This window comes from Labrus mixtus, chromosome 1 (genome assembly GCF_963584025.1).
Source record: "Labrus mixtus chromosome 1, fLabMix1.1, whole genome shotgun sequence".
Taxonomy (NCBI): Eukaryota; Metazoa; Chordata; class Actinopteri; order Labriformes; family Labridae; genus Labrus; species Labrus mixtus.
In genome coordinates this window covers 13,924,961-13,944,934 of record NC_083612.1, presented here as the reverse complement: position 1 = coordinate 13,944,934, position 19,974 = coordinate 13,924,961, and the positions used below count along the sequence as shown (strand labels likewise).

Here is a 19,974-nt window from a genome sequence, read left to right as displayed (position 1 = left end):
ATGCACTTTACTGATCCCAAACTGGGAAATTGTGGAATCCCATAAAGCCTGCCTTGCAAGTTGTATTGTTTCCTTTAGCTTCTATCTAAATTGAATAACAAACTAACTACAATAACAAACTAACTACTACTAACTAGATCAGGATGGAATCAAGGGACATATACAATGAGGTTTGACTTTCGCAAATTAATAGTAATCCTCTTCTGCTTGTGCTTTAGAGAAACGAGACAGTGTTAAGTGGCCAGACTTTTTCTTGGTCAGCAGTCAGCTGTTAATTAGTGAGCTTTAGAGCTGCTGGTAGACGGACTGTAACACAGCCAAGCTAGCAGTGTTTTTATTTTTTTATGCTTTGATAACCATCTCTTGAACTAACTCAGCATACAGACACAAGTGTGAATTTTAATTTCCCTCCCCCTACGGCAAATAAGCATTTAACCAAAATGCAAAACCTCCCCTTTAAATGTTGGATTCAGAAGCACACCGGAAGCATACCTTTATGGGTAACACGGTCTATAAATAAACTAGGAAGAGGGCCATTCTACAAAAACAGTTTTATTGATTTATTAACAACTGTACATTTCTTTTCAGTGCTGACAGCATTTGCTACATACTTTGGTGTGATTCAGAGGAACAGGCGATTTTTGTCCTTTCTAATTTCTGTTGTTGGAAATGCTGACAGGATCAGGAGCACAGTGTACAAACCAGGAATAATCAGCGCTGTCTTAATGTCAACATTAGAGGACCTCGATTACTTCATGTGTTACCTTCCTCATTAGTTACACGGCGTTGCCTCCCCATCACAGTTGACCAAACATGTTCCAGGAATATTGATAAGATACAAAGAGCAAAAAGAGTCCAACAGCACAGATTGGACTGTTTGAGTTTAGTCTGTAGCCAAGAAATCCATGGTGCAATTCAACATCCATATTACGTCAAGTTAGTAAAAAAAGCACATTATCATCCAGTTTGTGCCTGCAGCACTGCTTCTGCTGCCAACTGAGGTCCAAGGGTTAGGCTAAAGATTAAATGTCCCCTATCTCCTGTAATCTAACAAGGTAAAACAAACAGAGAGAAATATAGCACAGACAGAGATGTACACTAAAAACATTGTTTTATAAGCATGAATTTAATTTACATCCATCTCTTCTCCTGAATCATAGAGTCCCGCTCGGGGCGCAAGGTGGTCCAAACCAGCTGAGGCTCTGCCAGAGTTAAAGGACTCCACATTTTCATAGTTCGGTAAGAGCACGGTGACAAAAGGCCATGTTTAAATCTCCACAAAAACGTCCTACTTGTAAGATTCATGCTCCTCTGTTTGATTTCTTCAAAGATCAGCCGGGAGAAGGGGCTTCAAAAAAATTGAAGAGAAAACTTATGTTCTGCTCCCCCACTCAAATATCATGGCATATCACCAAGTGGGCAAAAAACCCATCACAAGTACACCCAGGACATGAAAATATATATATTTTTTATAATATATATAAAATGTCTTTTATTTAATCCGATATGTACACTTTTCACAAGACATCTGGGGAACAAGGGTCTCAGAATTGAAGCGCTGCTTCATCCGATTTCACCAAACAATTCTAAACAAAAAAAAAAAAAAGAGCAAAAATTCTGAAGTCACAAAAAAAGAGTTACCAAAAAATAAAGCCTCCAATGGGAAAAAAATATCTTTCCAGCAGTTATCCTTAGGCCAGCAGCTCCGTCAATTCCTGCCAGATGACCTTGCTTAACCTGTAGTCTATCGTAGCACGTTGAGGTCCACAGATGGTTGGTCAGAGGAAAGTAAAGTAATCTCAGTAGAAGTGCTGAAGCAGGAGCCTCGTCTGTTCAATAGATGACCTCGTACACTGTTGCCTTCTTGTCTCCAGATCCAGTCACGATGTATTTGTCATCTGCTGAGATGTCACAGCTCAGGACGGAGGATGACTCCTTTGACTGTGGAAGCAAAAACAACAAAAGCCGTCAACACATCGTCCTAATATGCTGCTATTGTTTCTCAAGTTAGTGGACCATCACTTGTACTTAATTTGTGGAAACTCAGAAAAGAGAGATTTGTTCTGGAAATCAATCTGTGTAACAACAATTACATTTTTAATTAAGAAAATTAAAGTTATCTATTTATTTTTTTAAATCATGCTAAAATCTCCTTCCCTTCCACATTTAACCAGTTAGTTTCATGTAATGAAATGCAGATAAAAGTTTAGAAAAAGCTCCAAACTTAAAGATGAGATTCAGAGAAATGTGTTGTGAAATACGGCTGATACTATTTAGTGAATACTCTCTCAACTCTAACTGTAATATTCCACTTTAACTTTGATTTTAAGTGTGTTCATGTTTGTCATAGTTACCTGGAATATGCTGGCACCATAAGGAGTCCTCCATGCGTTCAGCAGGTTGTCCTTCCCTGTGCTCACAAACCATTTACCTGCAAACACAGAACAGACAGGTTGAGAAAACAATCTGAAGGTGTGTGTGTTCAAACACACACACAAACATATTCTGGTTTGTCATTCAAGGCTAACACAAAATAACAGCACACATGTGACCATGAAAACCTTTTCAGTGACTATCAAACCTCACAGAGGGAAGTACAATTACATGAATCGTCATAAAATACACATAATGAAGCAGAATCGCACCATTTCCACCCTGATAAGTATTTTAATCAGCCTCTGATTAATTACACACTGACTAGTTGGCTAATGATTTAATTAGTGACAGCAAGGGCTCTGAAGCAGTGAGCATCATTTTGAATGCGTGGCAGTGATACGAGGCTGTGCTCAGGGGGTCTTGTGAGGGGAAATGAATACCGACAGTGCTGGTTTCCGAAATAAATAAGTGAGGCAATAGTAAAACCTAATTTGTCAGAGCCTTAAACTTGAAACCAGCTGGTCTGCCCGACAGGCACATTGATTTAAACGGAAAAAGCAATTACTAAAGTCTCTAATGAGCAAATAACAGCTTCATCGTTAATACAGTTACGAGCTTTCGCTGTGTGCCGTTTCCACTGCAAAGAGTGTCAGGAGCAGTGATCTGACATTCAAACACTGAAAACAAATTCTCACAAATAAACAGCAATCACACTATCACTACCACCATGCAAGTGACTAATTAACAGGAGGACAGGCGCTGAACGCTTGAAACATTTTCAACATGTCATTGTTGAAGAGAGAGGTTGATTCAGAGTAGAATATCAGACAGAACAGCCCACCAGTGAAATAGTTCAGTATCTTCATGTCCAGGCCAATGCTGATAGAACATTGTGTACTCCTATGGAGGGGTTCAACAAACAAGTTTCTATCCATGATGTTCAAAACACTACTGAAGAGATTCACTCTCACTTTCTGAATTCCAAATCCCCCAAGGAGAATCCACTTAGAAAATTAAAGAAGAGCCACCAACCAGTCACAAAATGTTTTCATTTGAAGTCTGATGTAAATCTTCTTGCTCTACATTCTGATCTTACAGTTGTTTCAAAGCCTTTAGTGCCACTTCTCTATTTACTTTCTCTCAGAAGGAGGCATATTGTCAGGTATACAAAATCCATGTTCTTAATCATATTACACGTCAAGAAGATGCCAATTAGTTTTCAAACCGCATGAATTGTCAAGTGTTGGACCAGGACAGAGCTCAAAACAACTTTCCCCTAAAAAACAAAAATGCCTGAAGATGTTTGTGTTACCCAAAGATCAGTGTCTTTCCACACATATTTAAAAGAAGACCCTTTGTCTGTTACTTACCACAGTAAGCAAACTTTAGCGAGAGGACACAGCTTTCATGCAGGTGCAGTTGGTACTTGTCAGGCTTGGTGTGGTGAAGCACCTCCACATTGCTGCTCTCCATACCCACAGCCAGCCATTCTCCAGTAGGACAGTAGCCCAGCGAGAAGATCTGCAACAAGGATTACGTTATACACTCTAAAAAAGTCTGTTTTACAAGGAGGGACAAACAAGAAGATATTGCATCATTGACATATTTTATTATCGTAAGCTTCTCTGTACCTGTGAGGTAAAATCATGTTGTTGGAGCTGTCGCCCCTCCCTTAGATCCCAAGAGCGGACTGTGTTGTCAAGTCCTCCAGTCCACAATTTGGTCCCATCATGAGAGATGTCAATGCAGCTGGCTCCATCTGTGTGGCCCTGGAACTGCCTGCAACAATCCAACAAAAGAAACAATGGATTCAGAAGATGCTCTAATCTAACGGATGTCCAAAATTAAAATGAATGGATTGATTCTTAACATTTTCTGTGTTGGTAAAATCATATCCTCAGAGCCACAGCACTTACCTAACGAGGGTCTGGTTATGGAGGTCCCACACAGCGATATTTCCGTCTGAGCAGCAGGAGAAACAGACCTTGGCGTCAGGACTAATGGCCAGTGCGTAGCAGGCCGGAGCAGAAGAGGTGAGCTCGGCCTTAATGCGCGGTGTTTGTGAGGCAAGGTCCCAGATGGTCAGTGTGCTGGCCTCACCACCCACTATAAGTGTGCGGCCGTCAGGCAACAGCTTGCAGGAGCGGATGTAATTGTCCCTGTTCTGAAATAGAAACAGGTATTGTCACGATCTAAGTCACAGGACATCGTTAATCTTTAAATCTTACAAATATCTACATGAAGAGGACAATTAGAGGTTAAGAACATACTAAATTACAATTCTGTTGAGCAGGTCAAGACCATCTCTGCTTAAACTTAGGGAGAGCTTTCTTTGACAAGTCAAGTCTTAAGACTCCTGCTGACTCCTCTGTATTTAAGTGAAGATGTGGGTGTCAGCTTTAACAAGAGATGTAGGTAGTGTGTGAGGCTGCTGCTGTTGGCTTGGCTACAGGAGAGCAGAAAGAAAGAGATCAATAAGACTGCTGAAGCTCTCGGTCAAATTAAAACAGCACCCTGATGGCTTTATAAGACCCAACTGCACTCTGGACGCACCTTAAGGGTGCTGGAGGCTCTATGAGTTGAACGGCATGAAGCCGCAGTATCAAAATGAGAAATGGGAGGCAGTTGGGAGGAAGTAATGAGCTGGGTAATGGCAGACAGGGTCGGCCAATCAGAACATCATTACTCAGCAGGCTTTTTTTCTCACCAAGGATTATTTCAGCACAGCACAGAGATACTTTGCTGAATTATTCACATCTCTGTCAGATGGGATCTTGGGGAAAGCTATGATGGGATGTGGAGTCAGGCTACATTTGATGCTCAAGATAATCTTAATGAGGGAGGAAGTCTGCAGAGACCTCATGAATCAAGAACATTATGTCTCTGTTCTAGTTGGACACCTTGTTAGCACTTTGAAATGTCCACTTTAATAACACACAACTCTTGCACAAACATTTCACATTTTCCACAGCCATGACTTTTCCAAAATAATACCAAGATTAGTTACCAGGCAGTCGAGTTGGGACACCGGGCTCTTGCTGCCTGGTTGGCTTATGTCCCAAATCTTGACACAACCCTTGCCGCCAGTGTAGACATGGCGTGTTGGGTTGCTGATGGTAACAGCGCACACGACTTCCCCGTGGCTCAGTGTGTTAATCTGGCGAGCGTGGCGCGGGATGCCTGGGCCGATCAGTGCATCTGGAGGGAAGGGCACGGGCTGCATCTGACCATCCGCACTCACGTGAAAAGAATACGCTCTGCAGAGGACAGAGGAAGGAAAAGACTGTCAGTTAATACAAATTAAATGCTATCTGTTCCCAAAAAGGCTGAAGACAAATTTCAGATACTCACGGTTTTCCTCCAGAAATGGATGTGAGGCTGGCTGGCAGCCCCGGAGCTCTCATGTGAGGATGAGGGTCAAACCCTGCCTGTAGGTACAAGAGGAGAAAAAAGTAAAAAAATTAAATAAATAAAAAAACAACTAGTAATCTTCAAAGATACATTAGACTACTAAGCTAATATTCAAATTGAAAACTATGCTTTGCTTTATCTGATAACACCCTGAGGAACACTTGTAGGAATCATTTGCAGGAAAATCCCTTGAAAGGAGCAGATTCATCTTCATTACATTCAGAGAAGCTTTACACAAGGCTACAACATCCTGCTTGCTAATGCTAATGAAAGCCTGGGAGACTTTCAAACATGGAGCTGCATTTTTTTTTTTTTTTGGGTGCTTTTTAAAGCCTTTAGAATGCTAACTAGCTAAGATCAAAGTAAAGCAGCGCGGCAGTCTTTGTACTCTCTCATTATGTACACACAACAAGGAGCAGCCAGCCGAGCAGAAATATTCACAATGAGTTATGGAAATACAGGATGAATGCTCAAGTTTCCCAAAGTCATACTTCAGACTGACTTTACCACCAAACACAGAGGAGGATCATTCATACTGCTGTTGGTGACGACTTCTCATGTCAAACTAACAGAGGTGGAATACATGAATGAATAAATGTGCAGATGAAGAGCTTCATTTATTCAGTTCATAAGTATATATAGATGCTGGTTTACTTACAATGGGAGAGCGTCCATAGGCGGCAGCAGCTGCAGCACTCATCTGTGGTGAGATGAGACCTGGATAGACGCCTGGGCTGGTCAGGGATCCATTCATCTCATGATGGCCCATCATAGCAAACGGGGAGGCATAGGAACCCGCGATGGACAGAGGTGTACGCAGAGCAGGCGCAGCTGGAAAGGAGAAAGGACCATTTGGATAAATTTATACTAAACCATGCAGAAGAAAGGCACAACAATTAACATTTAGAAGCACTAATTACAATAAGCCAGGGTTTTTTTCCTGCATAGAGAATTTTTTGGAGACCCCAAACAGATTTAACCCAGCACCAAAAGAAAATCACCAGCGCCAAAAAAATAGACAATTAAAATCCTCTCTGAATGTTTTTTTTAAATAGCAATTTGTTCTTTTTTTTTTGAGAGGGTCTAGACGCTCTGCTGACACCTGCCAAATGTGTGTAGATTTTCTGTTTGGCGAGTGAATTTCACAGAGCTATCCACTACATGGCGGGTAAATGGTTATCCCAACAGTCATGTAATATCTATACTACGACACAGCTGCAGCTACTTTTCCCTGCTCCCCTGCTGTCTGCAGACAGAGTATCGTGGGAGCACCATGAACTACACCAGCATACGTTGCTGCACAAAACCCACACACACACACACTGGAACGCCAACCACCGCACGCACCTGTTTACTCGTAATTCAACTGTACAACGTCTGTCCGCTAAGAGGACTATAGCCTTTGTACATGTGGAACACGAACTAACCACTCGGCCACCGGTGCCGCCAAAATGGCCTTTTTGTCAATCAATAATGCAGAACAATTGTTTAAAAGTATGATATTAAAGATGTTTAACATACCCAGTGCCTCCATGCCAGGTGGTTTGCCCATTGTGAGAGGCCTTAGTCCTGGGGTGGTGCTGGTTCCTGGTGTGGGGGCCTCATTTCTTGGCGTCGGTGTGTTGGACTTCAGGCTTGGTGTGGAAGACTTGTCGTTCTAAAAACAGAAGAACTCTTTAACCTGTGGTTGTGACCTTGTTTTGTATCCTCTTACTAAAGTTGGAAGTTCACTCACTCTTTCTTTCAGCCACACTAACACTGAATACTGAACACTCAACACTGTCCACACACATTCACAGTGAACCGTAAAAAAAAGTACATCCAAGTGAGTCAAAAATAACCCCACTGCCAGGGAAATCCAGAGTGACAATCTAAGTGGACGTGCTCATGGTAATCCAATCTAACACTGACACTTCATTACAGCCCTGGTGTGTGTGTGTGTGTGTGTGTGTGTGTGTGTGTGTGTGTGTGTGTGTGTGTGTGTGTGTGTGTGTGTGTGTGTGTGTGTGTGTGTGTGTGTGTGTGTGTGTGTGTGTGTGTGTGTGTGTGTGTGTGTGTGTGTGTGTGTGTGTGTGTTGTCGGTAGGGGCATAAACCTTATCTTAGAAGTCAAGCTTGTTAAGAATGGCTAGACTAGCAAGATGAAGGACCAAACGTTTTTTCTCATAATTAATCCATCTTTCTTCCTCTGCAGACAGAGGGGGGAGTGGGGGGGGTTTATCTTGGTGACACACACTAATGAGGGCAGAAAGAAGCTGGGTGTCATGGGAGGTGGAGGGGAGTAATGTGGACTATAAATCTATCCTAATCCTCCTTGAAGTGGGTGTTGTAAAACCGATGCATGAGGATTGTTTTAGCCTGGTTAGGGAGAACTTCAGTATTAGAGAAAATTGCGGAGGGGGGGAGATGAGTAGAGGCAAAAAAAGTAGGAGACAGCAGTTCCCTCACTGCGGTGTCTCTGGGTTATTTACAGCCTCGGGTAAGGGAAGAAATGACCATTTATTGGGTAAGCCATAAAGGAGATTGAGGAGTGAGCCATAAGGTTTGATTTCCTGAGAGTGCATCCACCCTCTGCCCCCTTCAACCCCTCATAGCAGCCGCCCGCTAAGCCTCCTGCGTATAAGTCCTTGACACAGACAACCACTTCACTTGACAAATGCCCTTTAATCTGTCAGCTCACCCTTCACCCCCTCCACTGTAACCTCCTTATTTTATCTCCTCCCTAGACTAGTGTGTCGCTCACACTCACATGGGCGTGGTCCTTTGCTTTGGAGGATGGAGTGCTGCCTGACGATGCGACAGAAGCGGGGCTGTTGGGGGCAGCATCCTTCTTCAGGACTCTGGATTTATCCAGGCCGTTTTCTGGAGGAGAGTGAGCAGGGCTGACTCGAGGGGTAGCCGGATCCTGCAAAGTTAAACAAGACAGACAGAGAGCGAGGCTGAGCAAACAAGAGCGGAGGAAAGCCACTGGCATGTACATGTAGGTCAAACAAACCGGGGCCTCATGTGCAAACACAGATAAATATACTCATGCGTGCTCTTACTCTCCCTCACACACATACACACTTTTCCTTCACCTGTCACTCCCTTTTCTCTTTGTGTTCTTTGTCTTATGTTCTGCATGAATGGCAAAAGAAATGCAGCATGTGAGCACACACTCATTGCACATACACAACTAATATTGTGACAGACTTTTTGGCAGCGCTGTAAAGGTGTTGAGGCTCTGACAGACTAACTAAAAGAACGTTGTTTAGTTTCTGTGCGGCGTTCACACTGTGGAATGTGGCTGAGCAGCTCAGTTCAAACAGTTCTTACCTCATTGGAAACATCCACCACCAAGTCGTCACTTTTGTCTCCATCACTGTCCTGAAAGAAGGAGTGACAGACTCAGCTTACTGCAGGAACAACAACAGTGGTGAAAGACAATCAGCATAAATAACTGCTGTCATCTTCTCTGGCTTCTAGATCAAATAAAAGACCATGACAAATGTACAGTCAACTATGTCATCTGTATTTGGTAGGATACTGTATACTTGTTAATTAGATTAGCATTTAATTGGAGTAAATTCATTGTAAATATTATGCTTGACCACTGTGTATTTAAATACAATAAGAGACAACATTTTTTTACTCCTTTTTCGGACACCCCCAGCAAAATAATTAGGAATTTACTGACCCGTAAAAAAAAGAGTCATATTGTTTATATAATGAAATCACAGTCAATAAATTGCTTGTAAAGTCAACATTTTGGTTTGTAAATTTAAACTTTTCCTAAGGAGTAACAGTTTATCTGGCGTGGCCTATTAAAATTTACACTCACAACAAAAACAACCAGTAAAAAACCAGCAGCTAGAGTGGGAGAGCTGAGAACTCATCTCTGTGAAATTAAAGAAAACCTAAAGACAAACACTCACATATCTGCTCATGCTGTCTTTGTCATCCACTTTGCGCTTCTTGGAGTCCAGACTGTAATCTGAAGAGCCGCGGTGCTTCTCACTCGCTGCCCGCAGGCTGTCAGACGGCGACACCGAGTTATTCTGCCAACAACAACAACAACATGCAGGCACATCAGTCTCCACTTTACTCTGTGTGCTTTACCGTTGACTTCCTGAAACAGACTGTCATTAACCACATAATATACAACATACATACGTATAACTATTAGTTTAGTTGCAGCGTGTAGAAGTGCAATTGCAGAACTGTGAGTCTTAGGATTTAAGATTTTAACTATCACAAAGTAATATCCACTACTGTACTGACATTATATGCCCTGTCAAGTAAACGTTTGGGGCTTAGATGCAACACTTAAACCTCGGCAACTTAAAACTACCAAAATGGTGTATTTTAGTCCAGCCACTGCTTCGGGGCTTTTTCTTTTGTTGAAGCAGTGACAATATTGACTGTAAAGCTAAACGCACAATGCTCCTGGACTGAGTTGTGATAGAAGGTGCAGAAAAGGATTCTGGGACAGCTTAGCTCTGCTGTTGCTGCCTGGGCAATGGAGCAGGGTGGAAACAGACGAGACAGCTGAGCACACACAAACACACAAAACACCGCTGGGAGACAAAAGCATTAAATCACAAGCTAGGTGATACTTAATGGAGCAATATGTAACTGTGACATGTAGCGTTCAAAATTGGTACTGCAGTCTAAATTCAAAACATTGGAGAGAGCTGTCTCTCCCCTGCCCCCTCCTAGAGTCGATCCACATGCGGGATGCTACATTTTTTTGAATGTTTTTGTTGGCTTTTTGTGCCTTTATTTGAGCCATAGGACAGTGGATAGAATCAGAAATGGGGGAGAGAGGAGTGGGGAACGCCATGCAAGAAAGAAGCCACAGGCCGGATTTGAACCTGGGCCACATGCTTGGAAGACTACAGCTTCCACACATGGAGCGCGCGCACTAACCACTGCGCCAACAGCGCCCCAACATGCGGGATGCTATGTGGGGGACACAGAAGCTTCAGTGTTTAACCAGCTCTGTATTGGTCTTGAAACCTTAATGTGGTAAACTCTCCCTCTATTTTTCAAAAGCATCTTCAATATTTATCCTTGTGTCTGGTAGTGGAGCTTATTAAAAGGTTTTTTTTTTTAGGTCGGGTAGAATAATTCATATCTGAACCAGTTCGCTTGCCTGCTTCCATCACTGCAGCACCTGTGGATATGTCGTGATAACTGGTCTCATATCTGGCTGATAAACGAAGGTCCAAAACAGCTGTGTAGGGGTGCCTTAAAACCGCCCAGCTTCTCTGATCAAAAAAACAAACCATTCAGGATCGGAATCCAAACTTAGGAGGATGTACTGGCTGCTGTGCTGTTAACAGAGAATCCAACACTTCAACATAGCATGTTTCATTAACGTCTGATGATATAGAAAGGTCATTTCATAATTTCATTCAGTAGATATCTTGCATATTGCTCCTTTAATGCAGGCTTAGTAGAGGTGAAGAGAGAATGTGAAGATGAAGCAGAGTGCTTCATGGGATTTCGAGGTGTGTGTGTGTATACACACAACCTAACAACTAATCCTCTCGTGCAGCCTCTCAGTGACCTGGTCAGAGACACACTTGAAACACCTCTCACTATTCAAACCAAACAGCTTACTAGCTGACATTCCTTCTTGCACTTTGTCTCTAGATGATATGGAAGTACGTACAAACATAACAAAGAGTGACCAGGATCTTTCTGTGTAACTGTAAAAAATGTCTTAAAGACTCCCAGACAGTCTGTGTGTTTGTGTGTGGGCTGTGGCCGTTCAGTGACAAAACAGCAGAGAATGACAGCAGAGTTCATGAAAATCAACCAGAATTTAAAAAAGAAAAAAGAAAGGAATAAAGAGGCCATTGAAAGAACCTGGACAAGTGTGCAATGTGAAGACACAAAGAGGGTGTTGCCAGCAGAGAAAAGAGCCATGAAAGAGGCAGAGTGAGAAAACGAGAAAAAAAGAGGAAGAAAGACAAGAGAGCAAAACAGGAAAGGAACTTGGCAAGCCATGAGAGCGTAGCAGTGTGGCAACGAGTTCTCCCCACTAGTGGGAATGCCCGGACAGGCTGGCACTCTCTCAGAAGCTGCAAACGGGGTTTTTGTAGTCTGGGCACTGGTGTGGAGGGCTAGCACTGCCAAACAGGCCGACAGGCAGAGAAGGAGGGGGAAAGGAGGGGTGAAGCAAGCAAACCCTGAGGCCATGCCACACTGTCAGGCAGCTCAACAAATCCCTGCCTTCAGAAAGAGGAAGATTCGGTTAAAGAGGGAGAAGATGTTTAACTTCTTGGTTGCAAATTAGGGGAAGAGAAAGATGAGTGGCAGAGAAAAGTGAGAAGTTGAAGTCTAAGTGAAGGGATGACAAAAAAAGGAGAGATTGAAAATAAATAAAAACAACACTTTGGGATGGAAGTTGTTTCTACCATTCTCCTTCTCAGGTCAAAATATGGAAATCCATTCAGCTGCTTTACTTAAGTGTGAGGATGCTGCCTGTCTGTGTGGTTGAGCCTGTGACCTTTAAAGGATTCCTTAGACTCAATAACCCTGCACTTGCCTGCAACTCTGGGATCAGATGACCTGAGACAACAGGACAGGACGTGCGAGTGTGTGGGTGAATTAGAAAGAAGATCAGGTAAGGTAGCACTGGCAGCTGCTCGTCACCATACGAGACGGGGGAAGAGTTTGGGTTCCCTTCAGACATGAGTGGGCTCATTCAGGATGACTAGTCAATGGGAACTCAATCTGGCCAAGCAGATCCAGCAGGTCGTCATGCTCCAGCTCACTGAGAGCTTTAAGCCAGCCCAATAAACAAGGACTTTAACATGAGAAGGAGAGCGAGCGAGACAGAGGAGGATATGCTGGAAACGAGCAAATGGGTGAGATAAGAGGAAGGAGAGAGGACAGAAAATAAAGATGTATGTAAAAGAAGAGGAGAATGGCAGATAAAAGGAGATGAAAAGCAGTTAGGCATTGTTCACATGCAACAGTGAATCCTCCAAAGTGGCGATGGAAGAAGAGAAGGAGAGTCAAAGTCGCTTTTAATTGTGCTGAAATTAAAGGAGCTGGCTGACTGCTAATCCTCGCCCAGTGATTGGAGTCATTTTCCACCTGGATTAGATGGCACTGGCTTATTTGGCCAGACTTCATTATTTGATTTCAGTCAACCTCCTGAGTACAAAAATGTGTGTGTTCTTACAGAGAGAGCATGAATTTCTATTGAACAGGGAGCTTAAGTCTATGTAAAGTACACCTAATCACCAAACACAGTTAGCCAGAGACCGGCAAAGTCAAGACACACAGGAGTCTGAGAAGGTGAGAGTCAACGTACCGTGCTCGACTCGCGTTCTTTCAGAGGAATGGCCAGAGGAGAGTGAAAAGATGAGGGTCCAGGAGAGAGGAAAGCGAAACACAAATTAGTATGCGTGTCACCAAGTGTCAAAACTCAAATAAAATAACAGTAATAACATTGTTTTATAAAAAAAAACTCAAGTATGTGAGGCTGCATTATTAAGCTTGGTACCATGTTCTAATAATGCTCCTTAAAGAAAGGGTTGATAACCTTTATTCATGCTTCATGAGTCATTTACTCTATATCTATAAATCAGTTAAAAGCAGTTATTGGGGATAGTGTAGGCTTTAGGTTGCCTACATGAGAAAACTCATAGCTTGTGTTTAGAAACTTTTATTTATTTTTCAGATCTTGAAATCAGGTAGACCCAACTGTTTGAACTGTGAGCTTCAGAGAAACTGTTGTTGGGCATCCAGATTAAATATATTTGTTACTTTTAAGAAAAGCCTTAATCGATGACTTCATACTGATAGAAAACGTAAAACTTCTCTTTTGGCTTATTTGAAAGTCATTAAACTCATAACCCTTAAATCCTTTACTGTGAACATGTGGATGTGCAAAGTGAAAGTTTATAACCCACATCCAGTTAATCCATCAACGATCTAAAGCAGTCGCTAATTAGAAAGTGAGAAACTAATTTGCTTTAATAACGACTTGACTAATGTTTTTAAATTCATTAGTCATTAGATGGATAGTGTTTGTTCTTATAGCTTATAAATAATATGTTCAGCATTAGTGAGGAAATATTAGCAAAATGAGTTGCAACCTATAAACCCTTTGTACAGGTTGACAGTACTTTAACAAATCAAAATAAACTTTTTTTTGAAACCTTTACAAATATTTCTTCACATAGGGATTCTGAACATACACACTTACAGGTCGAAACATACACTGACTTGTTTTTACGGTACATGCATCTGGCTGGTAGAACCAGTTCTTGGAAAGAACAATTCCCCCATCAGCCGTGAAATCCTGCAGGCAGTATGTGTGTGTGTGTGTGTATGCGTGTGTCAGGCAATGCTCCTCCTCACCTCTGTGCTCCAGGTCGTGGTGGTTCTTCTCATCCTTAACAGGCAGGTGGGCCTGGCTGCCAAGAGCACCAAGAGCCAGCAGGCCAGAGCCTGCGCCCGTCACAGGGGGGATGCCGGGAGGCTGCAGGCCTGACGGGTGGGGGGGCAGCTGGACTGGGGGCCCGTGGGCTGCGTGAGAGAGGTGCTGAGCCTGGAGCTGCTGCTGCTGTAAACAAATGCACGGAGACAAGACAGAGGACAAGTGGGTCGGCTGGGAAATGAATCCATGGATGACCACACTCCACTCATGCATTAGAGCGGGCTTTGACCACATTTAGTCCAAGGCCAAACCGTTTATGCAGAATAGACTGACAGAGACTGCCAACATGCTGATCCAGCACATTCACCGGCTCAGGGGAAAACTGATTCTGTACATTACTCTAGTTGTACAGAATGAGCATCATCTGACAGTAGAAAATTCATTTCCCAACATTGTTTTTTTATGACTTTATCTCACATGTTCAAAGTATTTATCATCGGCTGAACTGCATCATGTGGCACCAAAAATGTACATTTTTCTAACTTCATACAGTACATTATAGCCAATACTTAACATCAACGCTCATTTATAAATTGATACATGTCTTTAGATATAACTCTGCTAAGATGGTAGGGCAAAGTAAAGCTGAGACTAACTGATATTTATACCACACACCTGACACTCTTTTTAGATCATGACCTCGTCTTAACACAACTGTGCTGTAACTGCTTATCTTTTCCCACTTAAGACTAAAGATCTTTTTGTGACAACTATATTCGACTCAACAACACGTCTCCTCTGATTGTCAGAAAGGATACAGAGTTTTGCTCCCTCCCAAACCCTGCGCTTCATCATAGCTGGGACAGTTCAAAATCAATAGGTCTACAATCTAAAACCTCAAACCCTTTCAACACTCAGGAAAACCAAGCAAGCACGCCCACTCCTCCAGCAAAATGCAGTTAAGCACAGACACATTGGAAAACACACATACACCTCCCAAGAGGCCATGGATGTGTGTGTGTGTGAGAGGCAGCCAGAGAGGAGTGAGTAGATAGACAGGAGTTAAATAGCCACTCAGGCAAGAGGGAAGCAAGTGCTTTAAAACAAGGTTAAATAACACTTAGCACATCCATCAACCGCCTCTCGAAAACAGAAAAAAAAACATGATTGCTATTCTGCTTGCTGGATAGAACTTCAATACCCTCATCCATACATTCATTACACGAGCTAGGCGAGGGTATATCTAGTGGCTTACCACATTTAAAGGTTTATTTAGCAGCTGGCCATTATTCAGTCAGCTCATTATGTCGAGCTGGACCTGAAATCGCACAATGGACATAAGCGACCGAGGAGCAGCATTGTTAATCGATATTGTACTGGTGTGCAGAGCAGCCTATTTGTTGTGAAAAAGGAAAAGCGAGCAGAAAGAGACGAAGGGGCGGCCAGAGTCGAAAAAGGAGGGAGAGGCAGAATCAGAAAATAACAAGAGAACGACAGAGAGAGGGATGGAGGCAGGGACGTCCCTATTGAGTGTGCCTAATGAGGAAAAGCGTGCAGGGATCATTATCAAGAAGCCTCATTAACGAGCTATGGCTGAGAAGAGCGGCGAGGAGAGATGAGGGGGAGGGAGGAGAGAGAGAAAGAGGGAGAAAATTCAGAAAATAAATTGCTTCCAATTCAATATTCATGGATAAAGAGCTGGCTTCCTTTCACACTTATCTTTTTTCATTATGTGTAAATGCCGCCGCAGCTCAGTCAACTTCCACAGGAAACAGGCAATTAAAGTTAACTAGGCGAAGCTGGCTCCCTGCAGAACAGTACTGTCAGGTGGAACACGCATCAACAGCACCAGCACAAACCAGCTGCCAGACCGGCTTAATAAGTTTGGCAGTCCTCGCCACATTACCTACTTATCCTGTGCTTTACAACGACTTCTGTGGAAGGTAGCTCCTTCAGTCATCACAAAGATGGGACTAACACATCTAACCTCTAACACATCGGATTGATTTCAGTCTAGGAATCAGATTGAAGTGCTGGATTTGTAGCCGAGATTAAAACTAAAGTGGTTAAAATCTGTGTTGTCTGACCGAGGCAGACAAAGGACATAATGCAAACAAAATATACACACACCAAAGGCATGCTCTGTCTCAAGGAAACATCATCTCCCTAAACAAAGACACATGTTAAGACTACCAGAGACCAGTTCACAATGCTCAGGGGGGAATAACAGATTCACTATGTTTAGTAAATTCTTTAAAAAACTGACCATGAAGGCTGGGTAGACACTATGAGGCGGCTGCTGCTGCTGGATCAAAGGGGAGAGGGAGAGGAGATTCAGCCAAAAAAGAAACAAGCATGAAGAGGAAAAACTGAAACTATAGCTTCAACCTGACATTATTTTATCTGCTGATTTACGACTGATCCTGTGTTAACAAAGGGAGAAATAATCACTTTGAGTCCAAGGTATTGTCTTCACATTGCTGGTTTAGTCTTAGCACAACCCAAATACGAAAATATTTCAGTTTATTATCAGAGGAAGCAAAGAAAATAATCAAAATGTATTCCGTAAGAGACTCGAAACAAGGACTTTTCTGACACCTTTCTTGTTCTTTGCTGTTGAGTTGACCTCTATATGTCTCAGTTAAACACACAAATTGTGGAAAAGAAACCCTGCTATAGTTGAAGATGTTCTCTGTAGCTATAGGGCACAGCTGTAAATATATCCTACACTCACTTCATTTGATGTATTTGGAGGTACATATTTAAAAATGCATCCCTAAAATAAGATAAAATAAAAATCATAAGATCTAATGGATGAGGATGCATTTCAGAGTTTATATGTAAATGGATCACATCCTGACTTTGAACAAACCTCAGACAGTAACATATTGTAGCACATGTGTAGATATTAAGACAAGCCATATACACCTGAAGACTCTCAATCAGAAAGCCTACACACTGAAACCTACATTGAAAATATGACGTTTTCTAATCAAGTAAGTATACATCCTGGAATAAAACAAACATTTTTTTAGTCTTTGAACTGTAATCAAATGATCCAGAAAAACATCAAATACAAAAGCAGGTAGTGTTGAAGTTTACGCTGTGTAACATTTACATAAGGGTTGGTGATAAGCAGCGCAGCACCTGTAACTGACTCGTTAAACATTGCCTCGATACGATCTTGGCCTGTGCTGAATCATGAAAAGGAGAGCGGGAGTATGGAAATGAGACGGCACCTCTGACACTCAATCAAACTCAATCATATGTCGCCTCGAGCCACAACTTATGCAGACTATAGTGGAGGAGAGAGGAGGATCATTTGCATTTTGACCTCAGACTTTCCATCACCTTCACACACTTCAGCGCGCTAAACTTACAGGTAACTCTTGTTGGATTAAGTTTGATATTATGTTGCCTGTATTGTTTATATTTACACAAGCAAACGTTTCTTGTAGAGTTCATTGTACATCTCACCTTTTCAATATATATTTTGAATATAAATAAAAATCTAAAATTGGGGCTGCAACGTTACTTGTTTTAATTCATTCTTTTCATTTTAGCAATTACTTCACCACAAACATGAAGAAAGCCAAACCCGATTGGCTGACAGTCCAATGTGTTGTTTTAATGTGCTCGCTTTGTTCAACCATCAGCTAATACAAAAAGTTATCTGCATTTAATTCTTCTCGACGTGGTGCTGGTGCTGGAATATCTTTAGCAACTAGCCTGATAAATGATTGCATGGTTTTATAGGTAATCCGAATAGTTTCAGAGGTGACTAGTTTACTGTCACTCTCACAACTCAGTTAGCCAAATGATGATTTGGCCTCTGATGGTGTTGGCTAATAGTTTGGGCTTCCAGTTTAGCCAGTAGAGATCGAGATGACTAATAAACAGGCAAAGACTTCCTCTTAAAGAGAAAGAAAAGAGAAGTTATGAAACGTGTGAAAGACATTTTGATAAAGCTGAACATCGTCAATAACCGATGGGTTCTGTGAATCCATTTCAGCCAATACATTCAACTCATTGTTCTTTCTTCTAGAGTTCTTTTCCTGCATACAACTAAAACCTGGTTGGTCAATACTCCTCACATTACAAAGAATACATTCATATATAATCTCTATTTGCAATAATTACATTTGTTTTTTTACTGTTTATTTCGGCCTAGTTGAAAATTACAATATTTGATCCTATGTACTACTTGCACATGAAGTGACCTAAGACCCTTCTGACCCTAAAGCTGAAACTAATCCTTTATATTTGACATCAGTCGCCTGACCCTGAAAGTAGTCAGGGACTTTAACATACTGAGGCTTCATCATAACGTATCAGAACTCAGTCCATCGTATGAGTGTGTGTGTTCGCCTGGACTCAAATCTTCTGATCTAGCTGCTGTATTTGACTGCCAGAGTCTGATGCTCTCTGAATATCTCTGAGACTTTAATGACACCACAAACACACCGCCTCACTCACACTGTGGGGACATGAAGATTGATCACCTGCCAGGTCTCTGCACCAATGATCAAACTCTGTTTTCTTTAGTCTGTGTGTGTGTGTTCTGTCTGGCCCTGCCCACCGTTAATGAAGGCAGGGTCACTGTGGACAGTCTGACTGTGCTGGATGGAGGAATAAAAATAAAAGGAAGTAATTATCTTGAAAACTGCGGGTTGTGCTCCTGGCTCATTTACCTTAATCGAATTTCGATATCTGCCTCTCATTAGACTTGACCCCCAACCAGTGAGAACAGCTTACAGACGACAAACCTCTGCTACAGAGGACTAATAAAAAGGGTCAACTATCCATCTGGGTCCAGGCTGACTATCGAGAGCATTCAGCACATAGCAGTTAAATAAAACCAGATGAAAGGGTGAAACACCCTCCCCCAAAAAAACCCTTAGGCTGGTGGGTTCAGTGACTGTTTAGGGTTGTGGCTCCATTAAAAGGTCAATTACTGATTTAAAAGTGAACTCTTATCCTCCATCACACTTACGATAGCTGCAGATACTCTCCGTTAAATCAAACACAAGAAAAGTGCTTCACGTATAATCAGTGTAAAACAAGCTGCAAGTTAAAAGCCAAAAGAATACTTTAATACTGGAGCAGGGAATATGCAGTATATATTTTTATCACACATTTGAATTGTGAAGATGACCAGCTGCTGAGGGGAAAACAACATTCACAACCCTCGCACAGCCAGATTACAACTAAAGTAGTAAATATTAATTCAGTAAAGAATTCACATGTATACAGTCATCATTAAAACACCAATGCTCACATCAGACGGTGTCCTTGACTTAGGGAAGTTGTGGTAGGCATTTTGGTTATTTTTATTTAGAGACACTATAATTAACTGATTCATTAAATGACAAGAAAACGTTTCAGACGAAGCATTGCCTTGTTGTATGTCGATGGTATGAGTGCTCCTGAGTCAGAATATTGGGAGTTTTTCCTTTTCTTTGTATTTTACAATAAGTTTTTGAGTGTAGCTGAAATCTTTTATCCTCTGCTGCTTACAAATGTTCAGTACCTGCTACATCCTCCATGCAGTAATCTCTGCTGCAGTCACACTGCTTGTCCCAACTTTACTGCTCTTTAATCCTACTGCTACAGGGTCAGAGGTTTGGGTAAGTCTGTTGGCTGGAAGCTTTTATCTAATTAAAGTGCAGCCAGAGTGAAATCTGAGAAACCCCACAATCTGATCTCAGCCTGGACTGTGTTACTTTATATCAGATGTTCTTTGACTCTGCCTCAGAGGAGAAAATCAGAGGAGAGCTGCTGCTAAGAGCTGCACACTGGGTGCTGACA

General features: G+C 42.1%; 1 protein-coding gene across 14 annotated transcripts in view; it reads right to left on the bottom strand.

Moving 5' to 3' along the window:
• Positions 1–536: 536 nt before the first annotated feature.
• tle3b (TLE family member 3, transcriptional corepressor b) overlaps positions 537–19,974 on the bottom strand; it is a 30,891-nt gene continuing 11,453 nt past the window's right edge. For 2 of the 14 annotated variants that reach the window (XM_061033302.1, XM_061033385.1), the window contains exons 8-22: positions 16,433–16,471; positions 14,149–14,352; positions 13,096–13,155; positions 9,701–9,823; positions 9,102–9,152; positions 8,536–8,691; positions 7,309–7,444; positions 6,446–6,618; positions 5,728–5,804; positions 5,384–5,633; positions 4,293–4,540; positions 4,008–4,155; positions 3,747–3,897; positions 2,355–2,431; positions 537–1,941 (exon numbers count right to left, since the gene is read on the bottom strand). In XM_061033302.1, coding sequence (XP_060889285.1) covers positions 1,834–1,941; positions 2,355–2,431; positions 3,747–3,897; positions 4,008–4,155; positions 4,293–4,540; positions 5,384–5,633; positions 5,728–5,804; positions 6,446–6,618; positions 7,309–7,444; positions 8,536–8,691; positions 9,102–9,152; positions 9,701–9,823; positions 13,096–13,155; positions 14,149–14,352; positions 16,433–16,471 — 2,001 coding nt within the window. In that variant the 3' untranslated portion in view covers positions 537–1,833. Of the gene's footprint in view, positions 1,942–2,354; positions 2,432–3,746; positions 3,898–4,007; positions 4,156–4,292; positions 4,541–5,383; positions 5,634–5,727; positions 5,805–6,445; positions 6,619–7,308; positions 7,445–8,535; positions 8,692–9,101; positions 9,153–9,700; positions 9,824–13,095; positions 13,156–14,147; positions 14,353–16,432; positions 16,472–19,974 lie in introns of all 14 variants that reach the window. The other 12 variants (XM_061033310.1, XM_061033406.1, XM_061033317.1 and 9 more) reach the window with 7 other exon arrangements.